This window comes from Homarus americanus, unplaced genomic scaffold (genome assembly GCF_018991925.1).
Source record: "Homarus americanus isolate GMGI-L3 unplaced genomic scaffold, GMGI_Hamer_2.0 scaffold37032, whole genome shotgun sequence".
Taxonomy (NCBI): Eukaryota; Metazoa; Arthropoda; class Malacostraca; order Decapoda; family Nephropidae; genus Homarus; species Homarus americanus.
In genome coordinates, this window is record NW_024731852.1 from 5,599,775 (window position 1) to 5,613,029 (window position 13,255).

A 13,255-nucleotide genomic window follows, 5' to 3' on the forward strand; every position below is an offset into this window, starting at 1 on the left:
ACAAATTGACCCCAGGCCTCAGTTGCATGCATAAAGTGAGAAGACTACTGTACAGGTGACAGCATCATCCTGATGCTTTTCTGCCTTGGCAATTAGTTGAGCTAACTAGGTTTTAACACCCTCTCGTGTAGTGCTTCTCTAAACACCATGGTGTAGGGTGATTGTATTCATTAACTGTAATTAAAGATTTATATAATACTCTACTGAAGACCTTAACCTAGCTCACCTCTGCTTGTGCTGGAGGTCAGAGGTCATAGAGGCAGTCTCTGGATCAGCTGTGGCATATGATGGCTGACCACCTAGAAGACGCTGCTTGTCTATGTCTTCCTCCATCTGGGAGAAAGCATGATCTCCAATGCTCACGGATGATTGGAACTGTGTAGCCAAGTCTGCCGAGTCATCCACATCTGAGAAAATGAAGCACAAGGCTTAGTCCAGCTTATTAAACAAAAGCAGGAACACTCACTCTTTTCTACTTCCATACAGTATAGTAAATCAACATTTTGCCCTGATCTATAATGAATGTATGATATACATGTTCTGTACTGAAGGTAATAAATATTACAAGGATAATCAAACAGGAACATCATGAATACTGTACATAATGAACAGGGGATAAAAATATCTAATGAAACTGGAATATAAGGAAATATCAAATACTGTACATGAAGTATATTTAAAGGAAAAAAAATCATGGATGATCATGCACGTTATTATAACATAAAAAAGGAAGAAATCAAATGAAGCAATGAAGGGTTTCTTATTTCATAAAACAACAAAAACTAAATAAGGATTCAAACATGCAATGGCAGTTTAATAACAATGGCTATGCCTTTTTTCAAGGCATGAGCACAAAAATTCTAATTCAAAGGGGAAGCATTTGATTATAAAACTTAAGATTCCGTTTATAAAAATATAAGCCAAGAAAGAGTTGTACTGTATTAAGCCTGAACTAAAAGGCATTTTATTTTTAAATAAATAAAAAATCTTTAAGTACAGTACAGTTGCTTAAGAAACTTATCACTGATGTAGATAATACAACACCATTGCAACAACCATGGTTAAGTTTCACATTGTTCAGGTTCATAGTAATGACTATCATGTACCTATACTGTACCATACTGTACAGTACTTTAAACTTCTCCAAGGAATTACTGTACAAAGCAAGTAAAATAAAATAAAATTCTACTGCTTGCAGTCAGAATCTTTTTCAATAGTTTGCGATAATCCATTCCATTTATGCATCTTAGGTAATCAAATTCCTTAATCTACATCTCCAAAATAGACGATAAATTATGGTTAATAACTGTAAACTTCGAATGCATTTTTAAGCAACCATATACAGGACAGTACAGTATTTACTTGAGTAGTTTTATCTAACCATAAACAACTGAGACAATAACATCAAAATCTACCACATCAGTCTGAGTCTATCGTTTATCGCACACTAAGAATTTTCACAAAATATCAAGTAAATAATACTTAATAATTATAATAAGTATTTTTTTCTTCTCAATAGTTATGATATTTCTTATAATTTTTAATACAATACTGTACTGGAAAGCATATTTTAGCAGTTGATGGTGACATTAAATGCTTAACATTCAAACTTTTGGTTTTGTGAGAGAATGAGCACAAGTGATGACACCATAAGTCAACTTTACCTTAATATGTATTAATAAATATAGAAAAAAGTAACTAAAGATATTTTTTCTTTAATGTAAAGTGACCACCAAAAGGTAAATATTAAAGCAACGAGTACAACTACAATACAGTATCTGTGACGGAATGGTACAGCTAAGATAGCCTGTCACTATGATCTGTAATGCTGCGTAAGTACAGTTGATCATAATAAAACATTTGTACATCCACAGACAAGAAGAAATGTAAACCTGAAAATAATATGTTGAGAAAGTTTGAAGAAAGTGATACTTGCACACTCTTTAGCGTCACAAGAGGTAATGTATTTCATTCCTAATTCTGATGTCGTAAAGTACAGTAGCTACCATATGTCTACCATCTATACGACCAACAATACACGCTGCCATGCAAGGAGACTGCAGCTACTACATTCACATCACTCAGCATGCACATATTAAATAAAAAGTTTTGTATACAGAATAAAAATAATCATATGTATGTTTTAAACTTGCTTGTCTAGGCAATCCAGTTGTTCTTTAGTAAGCCCTGTAACTTAAAAAACCAAGAGTTCAGTGGACTGGTACTTTTAAAGGATATTTTCTTCAGTATTGAACAAGTTAAACAGCATTACAAATAAAAATACGGGTTCCTCAAAATCACACCTGTATTGTTAAAAGAAAAATGCATAAGCATTGAGATATATGATTTAATACTGAACATAATCTTCCAAGCTCTTCCTCCACTAAAACTGGACAATGGCATTCATAACAAAGTAACAAACAACAAACCAACTGCCGAGTTGATAAGTGGTGTAATGATATACAATATATATACTGTATATACTGTATATATATATATATATATATATATATATATATATATATATATATATATATATATATATATATATATATATATATATATATATACAGTGACCCCTCGTTTAACGAACACTTCGGTTAACGTAATTTCGATTAATGAACTGCCTTCCATAAGGATCTTCAATTCGGTTAGCGAAAAAAAATTCGGTTAACGAAGTTCTTATGAACCGACCTCAACATGTTTTCGCTTGCACTGACCGGGCAACCAGCTTTAGTATCAGTCCGCCAATACATCAATCGGTTCTAGGGCTTAAATTCCTTACTATTTTAGTAAATATCCAAAAGGAAGTTTGCCTATTCAATAATTTTAAAGTTAAATATTCAATTTTTTTAGTCATTTTAACAATTATTAGACATAGTGAAAGGTAAAGTGGCTAGTTTGTCACGCTGACATCAGCCTCTTAACACAGCAAACAGGAGTTATTCTCTCTGTTTTTCACTGGAGTAACATCTTGCTTGAGACTCTCTTCAACTAAACGCTTTTTTTCTGTGTTTCCAAGCAAATTATTGGTCATTTTGAAATATATTTTACATATTGACAATATATAATGCAGTGCAGTGTTGATTTAAAGAAACTAATCTTGAATTACACCAGAGAGCTAAAATTTTATGGGTGAAATGGCGCCATGGGGTGACTTCTCTTCCACCCCAATGCCTTCTCTTCTTCCTTCTCCTCCACCCCCATTCTAAATCCCCCCCCATTCTAAATCCCATCATCATCATCATCATCATCATCCAGGAGCCTTCTACATACACACCTCAAAGTAAGTGAACTTTTCTACCATTTTTGTTGAATTTAGGAAATTTTCTGTGAGCTGGAACCAATTATCCAAAAACCCATTTAAATAATGGTTTCGGTTAACGAACGACCTTCTGGAACGGATTGAGTTCGTTAACGGAGGGGTCACTGTATATATATGTGTATATATATATATGTGTATATATATATATATATATATATATATGTCATGTAAATCCACAATGAAAACGGATAAGATAAATCTTGATAAAATCACACGGGGAAAATGGAAACAGCAGTACCTTAGCTTTCGTCTTGAATGAAGCCCAGCTAAATCTCCGAATATATATATGTGTATATATATATATATATATATATATATATATATATATATATATATATATATATGCTGGTAACCTGCAGGGGTTCCCAAGCGCTTTCGTGTAATTCACATCTTCAGGGGGTGAGTACAGACTAGAGAAATATAAATCAAGGTGTATATATACAGAGATGGGGTGAACCAGGTCCACAATGGTCAGAGTATTAGGTAATGACCCTACTAATCTTCAAATAGCACACAACAGTTTGGTGGTCAGGTCAGATGGTCAGGTGACCCGGCCTCACCTGGTCACCTGGCCATCTGACCTGACCACCAACCGTTGTGTGCTATTTAAAGATTAGTAGGGTCATTACCTAATACCTGACCATTGTGGACCTGGTCTCACCCATCTCTGTATACAGTATATACACCTTGATTTATATTTCTCTCTCTAGTCTGTACTCACCCCTGAAAATATAATACAGCGCTTGGGAACTTTGTGTTTTCTTCTTTCCTTGTGGTTTATCAGCATATACCTAGATCATGCGCACCACAGTGATTTACTTGCACACACACACACAGTATATATATATATATATATATATATATATATATATATATATATATATATATATATATATATATATATATATATATATATATATATATTATATATATATATATATATTATATATATATATATATATATATATATATATATATATATATATGTATATATATATTTCAAGTAGATCCAAAATGGAAACGTGGATAAGATAAATCTTGATAAAATCTCACAGGAAAAGGGGAACAATGGAGCACCTTAGTTTTCGTCTTTATTCAAGACATCTTCAGAGGCAACTGAATTACAAGGACTGAGAGAGGCTATGTACACAGGGTGACCTTACAAGACATGAGGTCAGGTCAAAAAGGTTACGTTGCCCTTTCTTTTAAGCTCCTTTTGTTTGCCAAATTTCTATTACTACTGTACTCAATTGTCAAACCAAACTTTGTATCCCCAAAATTGGTCCTACTTACTGTATTACCCTCAGATGGTTCTGTCTCATCATCTTGATATTAACAAAACACTTCCATCATCCTAAACAAACCAAATTCTCGTGTGACAACATTTGTATATTACACCAATCATTGATAAAGTTACTCATCATATACTGTACCGTGCTATATGCCATAGGCTGCAGTTCAGTTTATTCCTGCTTGGCATCTCAAACCTAAAATGTTGGTCATAATGTAACAAACAACATAAAGCACCAAATTTATAGTGGTCCACAGTGTGGCCAGCACTGCACTCAAGTGTCATCACTGCCCTGGGTATGAAGCAGTGAGTATTAGGAGAAGGAAAGTGCTTTCTGCTTGGTTATTGCATCCCCAAATTAAAAGATTGTTTTTTAATAAAATAATCAAAACCCAAAATATATTAATGAGCAAAAACACACAAAATTTGCCTTATGTTTAGTTATGTTCTTTAAAAAGTAAATACTGTAATGTATACATATAATGCATCTTTTAAGGGCAAAAGAAGATTCCATATTGAAACATTTTATGGTATATTCTTAAAAAAAGAAAAAAGTTAAAAACAAACAATATCAGTAGTACTTTATGTAGTATATGTCGCCTAAATTAAATACTTGTACTGTACACCCAAGGATTTAAAAAAAAAAATAACAAATTTAAAAGATATATACAGTACAGGCCACATATTTATCCTGATGTCCTTAAAAATTAATCAAATTATGCAATAAAAATAAATGAAACCTAATAGAAATAATAGTGTAAGTAATAAGAAATTGGGTTAATTACTGACAAATACAGTATACTACAGTACATGCATCATTTTGTTTAGATTATGTTGACCTTTGAAGATTGCCTGTGTTTCGCATTTATCTATTAACCATTTGTTCCAGGCTAAACAAAGAACTATAATATACCTGTATCCTAATGTGTAATTACACCCCGGTATTTACTATACAGTACTGTAAAATTCAAGAATTAATGAATTTTTTGTTGTGAATATTTTAAAGTCAATGTCCTAGATTATCGGAGTTTAGTACAATCAAATTCTTACATCCCACTTAACCTAATTGTTTGAGTAAGATCACAAAAATCGCATTAAACAGGTGATTGTCTACACTCTACAGTGTCTACACCATGTGCTAACTCAAGCCAGTTTCGAGTTGGTTTGTACAAAGGGAATCGTTTTTGTGAGGATTCAAATGACACTAGAACCTTTTGTGAATCCTAACTCACTCCCTTGTTATTCTCATCTTAAAGCTTAATACATTGTGTGTGAACCCTTCATTCAAACCCGACTAGCTTTCACACGCGTCAGGCAGTATTTTAGTTGTGGTTCTCTAACTCTATTACTCTAGGTCATACACTCTATGGGAACATCATTCCAAGTTTCACTAATATTTCTCTTGTTATTAATCTAACCCAAAAGTCGAATTACAATACTTATCTCTTTGTTTCAGTCACTTTTTATCTACAAATATTATATGATTTATCACATAAATTTTATTGAAACTAAAGCCACTGCATCACGCACAACTTAAGTCGTATTTTCAACAAAGCAACAACTGTAAATGACATTTCCTGTAATTAATTCACATCTTAATTCATCCTTTTCTCTCACAGCCATGTTATGTTCGCTGTTAACTAACGATCTTGCCATTTATAAATGACATATTAGTCTATTTTTTTTAAGAAATGTATATAAAGGTGATTTAAAACTTACCGGCACAAAATAATTTACTTATTAAATATCTTTAATTATTTCAATGGTCATTAATTACTCGATTTTTAAAAAGTGAACCCAGATCCTTAATCAGCATGTAAAGTACAGTAGTGCCTATGTATGAAATTTAAACAAAATCAATTTTTTTACCCCAAGTGCCGAAAACTTATGTATTTTTACATAAATCGATATTTTGGGTGGAAAATGAAAACTAGCGTGTTTATATAGTAAACATAGTCTGTTTTTTTTAAGAAAATGTATGTAAAGGTGATTTAAAACTTACGGGCACTGCATAATTGTCTTATTAAATATCTTTAATTATTTCAAAGGACATTAATTAAAGTGTTTCAATATTAAGTTACCTGGCTTAGGCTACATTCTCTACCATTTATTTTTAATTGAGCTACGTTTTAATAACTGATATACAATATACTTTAATACAACTATCTTTAATTTGATTGAAAAAGATCCATGTTTGTTTAACCCTACTAAAAAAAAACTTGGATGGGAGAGAAGTAAATAAAAGAACAGATTATAATGAAGCACAAGTTGCATAACTCCCTCCTGCCACTGCATGAAAAATAATAATAACGGAACTTCATTTACACCATATCAATGATCCCTTCACAAATTAACACCTGAAAACAACTTGTACAGAATAATATACTTCTAATTATACCAAAATGTCGCAAGGGAAAACCAAATTTCTACTTTACCTTAAATTAGATTGTGTGTAATATCTCCATGCTGAGCGAGGCACAAGAACGATACTGTATATCAATGGTCACTTACACTCCAACTTAATAACAACCAGTGTAAAGAAAATTCAAATAAATCTAGGTCATAAACAAGCACTTATAGGCAAATAATAAATACTCTTACCACAAATTAAAATATCTATAACCCTAATCAACTAAATTCAATATAAAATAACTACAAGGGATGTTATACAGTACTTTAACCCCAACACAATTTAGAAGTTTATGAGCGGACAAGTTTCCCGCCTCCAGAAAACAACATTACGAAAACAGAGCAACCGCATTATATCCATAAAAATAACTTCAGCAAGATAAAACGTCTACTGTATTGAAATGATGATAAAGGCAGAGTGTGGGATGGGAGTCAAAAGGGTTGTGCAAGAGAAGCAGACTATAAAGTATGATTTAATATTTTCCTGTCTAAAGTTTGAAGTTTATTCTGATGAATGGCTGATTTTACATATATGAAAGGTATCAAAGGGCGAATATATTGAGAGGGAGAGAGAGGTGGTGGTGTGTGGAGTGACCTTTGTATAATTACGTGTCAGTGTGAACATTGGCTGGTACTGGCGTGAAGTGTGTGGAGAACGAGGGAAATAGTTCACTCAATTTTTGTATTCGTACCTGCAGGAAGTGATTAAATCATGCATTCATCTGTCACTCATCAATCACAGGTAGTTTTTGTTACGATTTCCTAAGCCGAGTGAACGATATATAAGAAAAAGTCACCTTCCGGTACACATAACGGACAACGGATAATAATACAATTTAGGTTAAAAAAAAGATCATATGAACACTAGGCCTCACAGCATTTTTCACCCGATGATTAAACAATAAACAACTTAACACTGCCTGGGAGGGAGGGGGGAGTTAGGACTCGCGCCAGAATTCATGGACTGGAGTGGTTGCCTAATATTGTTTTATCATATATTAGAAAACTCCTTATGTCCCGTGTCCCTCACCAACAACAACAAACTAGCCAGAACCTCAACTTACACTTCTAAGTCTAACGCCAAATTCTAATCTGGGGTAAAATTTGACAAAATCACGCAATGCCAGATCAACACAGACACACTACCGGCTGAAGGTCCAGCCGTGCTGCCTACATGCCGACGAATCCTTAAATTGGGTTGTTAGGCCACAAACACTCGCAATGTCATAAAATCTAACAACTAAAGTTATACAAATACCTTCAGAGGCCATGGCCACAACAGAAGCAGGTGCAAATATATAATGAAGGAGCACTATATACCACCAGGATCGGAGTAGGTGCCACAAGACTACCCTGAACCTCCCGCGAAACTGAGTGACTGACTGTTGGCGGCTACCCAGATAATTGACCCAAACACCCCTTAGGCAACACATATGCTTTATGACGTGACAGAAAAAGGGAAACCAGTTTTCTTTATGTAACACAGTTAAGAAATTTGTTGAAACAATATTGATAGCTAATAAACATCATTTACAACAAATAAAGGAAATTAAATTAGTATAAAATCAGTGATTTTTTTTATAATATACGAATATCAGCTACCGGTATGTTTTAATTTTGTTCACATTCCTCACACGCAGCGGGGAGTGTATCATGGATATCGCGGGATAAGAATTTCTACTCAACAGACGAAATATCCACAGTACTGGCAGCACAGGCTGATCGTGGGTCACAGGGTAATGACTGAGATGTGACGATCATAGTGCTCTCCAACCTGCCCGGTGGTAAGACGCCTGAGCCTTCAGGTGAAACACGGCTACTAATTACTGTAGCTCCCTCTGAACGTTATGGAAAATTAACCTATTTTCTGGATTAGTTACCTGAATAAACATGTTTACTTAGCATCATGCACGTCTGTCTATAGGGACCAGATCGTGTTTTGATTTTTACCACCAGTGGACTGTGAACTGTACATTAACTGGATCGACCGGGATGTGTTTAACCTATACAGTAAATAGCTTCAGTTATAAAGTACAACTAATGCGACAAATAATATATAATTACACTATGGCAGACTACAACAACAGCGTGTGTGTGTATAACCACGTTGAGAAAGCTTGACAATGGGTCTACTTTTTATAACAATGGTCACTGTTAATATGAAAGATGGTTAATGGCAAAAAAAAAAACAGTGACCAACAAAATGATCATCTGCCGTGTATATAGGTCCTTGTAGACACTATTCACTACACCTCAATGAAGGGAGGGTGGAGGGTGTGGGAGACGGGGTGGGGGTGTGGGGTGAGGAGAGGAGAGGCATTTGTTGTGGGGTGAAACACAGGAGAGAGGGGAGAGAAGGGACAGAGGAGATTTATGCATAAAGTTCTTCCAGTGTTATATGTCAGTCAGTCAATAAAAGCGTTTACTATAGTGCTAAATGAAACTAAAAAGCACTACGACAGACCACAGAACAAAAACAAAACATATCGGCCGTGTACAATCCGTCTCGAGAAAGCGCGCGACCTTTGGAACTATACTGTATACATCATTATACCAACAGTAATTAATAATCACAGCCTTCAAATAACTTCAATAACATATTTACGTTACAAAAAAATACATAATAATACAAAAGCTACTAAGTTTCTAAGACAATGCTACACTAAAAGTTGATGAAAGAATACCGGGTGTAGTGAGACCCCCTTGGGAAAGTGCGCCAACGGAAGGAGAGCGATCAGCTGACCCGGGAAGGATGAGCTGGATTTCGTCGCTGTCCATCATATTGAGGCAGCCACAGCCACGCCCACCTCCTCAGTAACCTTCACCTCCACCCACTACCACTACTACCTCCACCACACGGCCCTCATTACACCTCCACCTGCTCACCACCACTAACACTGTATACAATGTTAATTCACTGTATAAACTGGCAGCACTTTTGACGACTTTATTCACTCACTACTAAGGACTTTATTCACAAGCTAGAATGTTATTCACTACTAAATGTCTTTCACTAGCTCGACCATTAATCAGTTCTATAACGTTGTTTTTCTATGCTACACTTGCACTGGTTGAACGTTTTCTCTTAGTTATTCACTATTAAAAACGTTTGTACACTGCTGAACGTTATTCACTAGCTAGAACGTTTATCACTGCTAGAACGTTGTTGTTGATTTTTTCACCGCTAAATTTCACTGTTAAAAGCGTCGTCTTGTTTACACTATTGTATTTCTTCTCTGTTCAATATAACTTCTCTTGGTCGATTTGTAGAACACTAGAAATAAACTTTAAAATCATCTCATCATCATTCTTGTCATAGAAATCTATTTTTTCTGCTTTAAAAAACACTTAATATAATTCTTCACTTTTATTTCTCAGGAAGACGAGAATACAATCTTGATCATATTTCGAATATCATTTTACTTAGTGTGTAATGAATGAAATATGTAAGGTTCTACGAAGTTATGGAATATTCTCCACTAACCCATCCCCCATCCACACTAACCTTTCCCCCATCCACAGTAACCCATCCCCCATCCAAAGTAACCCATTCACTTCACACTATCCTATTCCCTACCCACACTAAACCCCCATTCCTCAACTACCCTCCTCCCCATTCCCCAACTCTAATCACAAAACAGACCCCATACACCCTACATCAAACCCCACCCCCCATTATCTCCCTCATTATAAAGGTTAAGTCATTATCAAAACCCCTCCCCCAACCATCCCCCATTATGACGTCATCTAATCCATTACCCCTCTTGCTCGTTCAATCTGGCTGAGTTATCGTATAATTTCTTCCATTATCTTCCCATTAACTTCTCCCTCTTGTAAGAATGTACCCATTATTTTATATTATTTCTCACCTAAAAGTATTTCCATTTATTTACCCATTATGTGTAGTGATGTTATTAGAATTCTACTCATTAAATCTTCCCCATTTACTATTACAATTATTCCCATTATTTCTCGCCTTTATGAAAAATATCACCCCTTATTGCCATATTTGGAACCTGAATCACTGTATTTCGCCATATTTGAAACCTGAATCATTGTATTTCGCCATATTTGTAACGTAAATCATTGTATTTCGCCATATTTGTAACCCGAATCATCGTATTTCGCCATATTTGTAACCCTAATCATTGCATTTTGCCATAATTGTTACCCGATTCATTGTATTTCGCCATATTTGTAACCCGAATCATTGCATTTTGCCATATTTGTAATCCGAATCATTGCATTTTGCCATATTTGTAACCCGAATCATTGTATTTCGCCATATTTGTAACCCGAATCATTGTATTTCGCCATATTTGTAACCCGAATCATTGTTTTTCGCCATATTTGCAATCTCGATCATGGCGTCTGGCTAAGCTGATAAAATTTCTCCATTAAATCCTATCAAGTCTAATCAATTTCGTCCTCCCTATTACGTATATCAGTCTCGTTTCCCAATTTTTCCCCTATTAATGCCATTTCGTGTTGCATTACCCCTATATCTTTCACTAACTGCAATTATATTTCCTCATTCGCCCTTATTAACTAATGTCAAGCTTCCCCCATTACCCACTATGATGAAAATTATCCTATTTCCTCCCATTAAAATGAAACCATCCACTTCCCCAATTAGCTATATGCAAATTAACCCATCGTATCCCATTAGTTACGATTAAATTACCACCCCATTTATCCCATTACCTACACGCAAACTACCCCATTTATCCCATAACCTACACGCGAACTGCCCCATTTATCCCATTACCTACACGCAAACTACCCCATTTATCCCATTACCTACACGCAAACTACCCCATTTATCCCATTACCTACACGCAAACTACCCCATTTATCCCATTACCTATACGCAAACTACCCCATCTCCCACATCAACTACGATCCAACGAACCCATTCCTCCCCATCACAAATAATTACATCACATCCCCCCCATGGCCACTCCCTCAAAAAATCAGCCCCCCCCCCCCATGCAGATCGTGTGGGCGTCGGGAAATGGTGAGGAGGGGAAGCGAAGGAGAGGGGGGGGAAGAAGATAGTGCCAACCCACGCCTGTCAAGAAGAGCGGCGCGCCCGTCAACTTGTGCCAGGACTCACGACTCTAGGCGCTTTTCCCCTCTGTTGTAATCTTGGTCACGTCATTCACAGAGGGAGGTGCTTCTTCCCCCCAAGGAGACATAGACGCATAACAGACACGGACACGTACACAGGGACTCAGTACACACACACACACACACACACACACACACACACACACCTCATGTTATCCTGGTAGCAGAAAAGAAAACTGTGACCATCGGTATATTATCCTTGAGGTAAGTTAAAGGTCAAGGTCAAGGTCAAAGGTCAAAGTTAACGTCAAGACCATTATGTCGTCAAAGAGGTCATTATAGCCTCCTAAGTTTATTATTCAGGGGTAATGATTATTTTTATTTCTTAACGTGTAAAGGAACGATTTGAATTGGCATTATCCTAGGTCATGGGAAGAGGGTTTGAAAGGTCACGGGTCATTAAGTATCAAGGTCAATAATAACGCAATCGCTTGGTGTTTTGTGATTTAACTACACGGGTTAATAATAACTTAACCAATGCATCTAAAAAAAAAATTACCGTTTCATTTTCAATCTAGAGACCTGACAAGAAAATCACCATACATCACTATACTTAAGTCTGGTGTCTTTAATGTCACTATACTTTCTTCTATAATATGTTAGGTAGAACACCATATATTCATCCGAGTGAGGTTAAAGGTATTGTGTTTGCTTCATATTGTTTACACTATTCATTGTTTGCCCGATGATATAGTGCCAACACCATACATGTTTACTATGATAATAATAAACATTCAGACTCACAGATAAGACACCATTCCTCGCCACCATACGCCCTCCTAGAGTTTATTGCGCAGTTACACCATCATATTTTCACCATGACTCTCCTAACACCATCACTAACACCACACTCACACACACTGGGGAGAGGGGGTTCACCATCAGTATCACCAAAGTGTCAAATCACCGTGACACCATAACTTATAGTGGCGCACATCATAACACTGAAGTCACCATTACACCCTGGAATCATCATTGGGAGGGTCACCATTCCAGTAGTGAGTCACCAGGTCGCTGTGTATCCTCTCCCCCTCACCACACTGTAAATATCACCACAGGATCACCACGTTTCGACCACTTCACCACAACTGTTAAAACTC

General features: G+C 35.8%; 1 protein-coding gene across 4 annotated transcripts in view; it reads right to left on the reverse strand.

Moving 5' to 3' along the window:
* LOC121867966 (protein GDAP2 homolog) overlaps positions 1-13,255 on the reverse strand; it is a 123,258-nt gene that overhangs the window by 22,993 nt on the left and 87,010 nt on the right. For all 4 annotated transcript variants that reach the window (XM_042368142.1, XM_042368141.1, XM_042368139.1 and 1 more), the window contains one exon: positions 227-407. In XM_042368142.1, the coding sequence (XP_042224076.1) occupies positions 227-407 (181 nt within the window). The remainder of the gene's footprint in view (positions 1-226; positions 408-13,255) is intronic.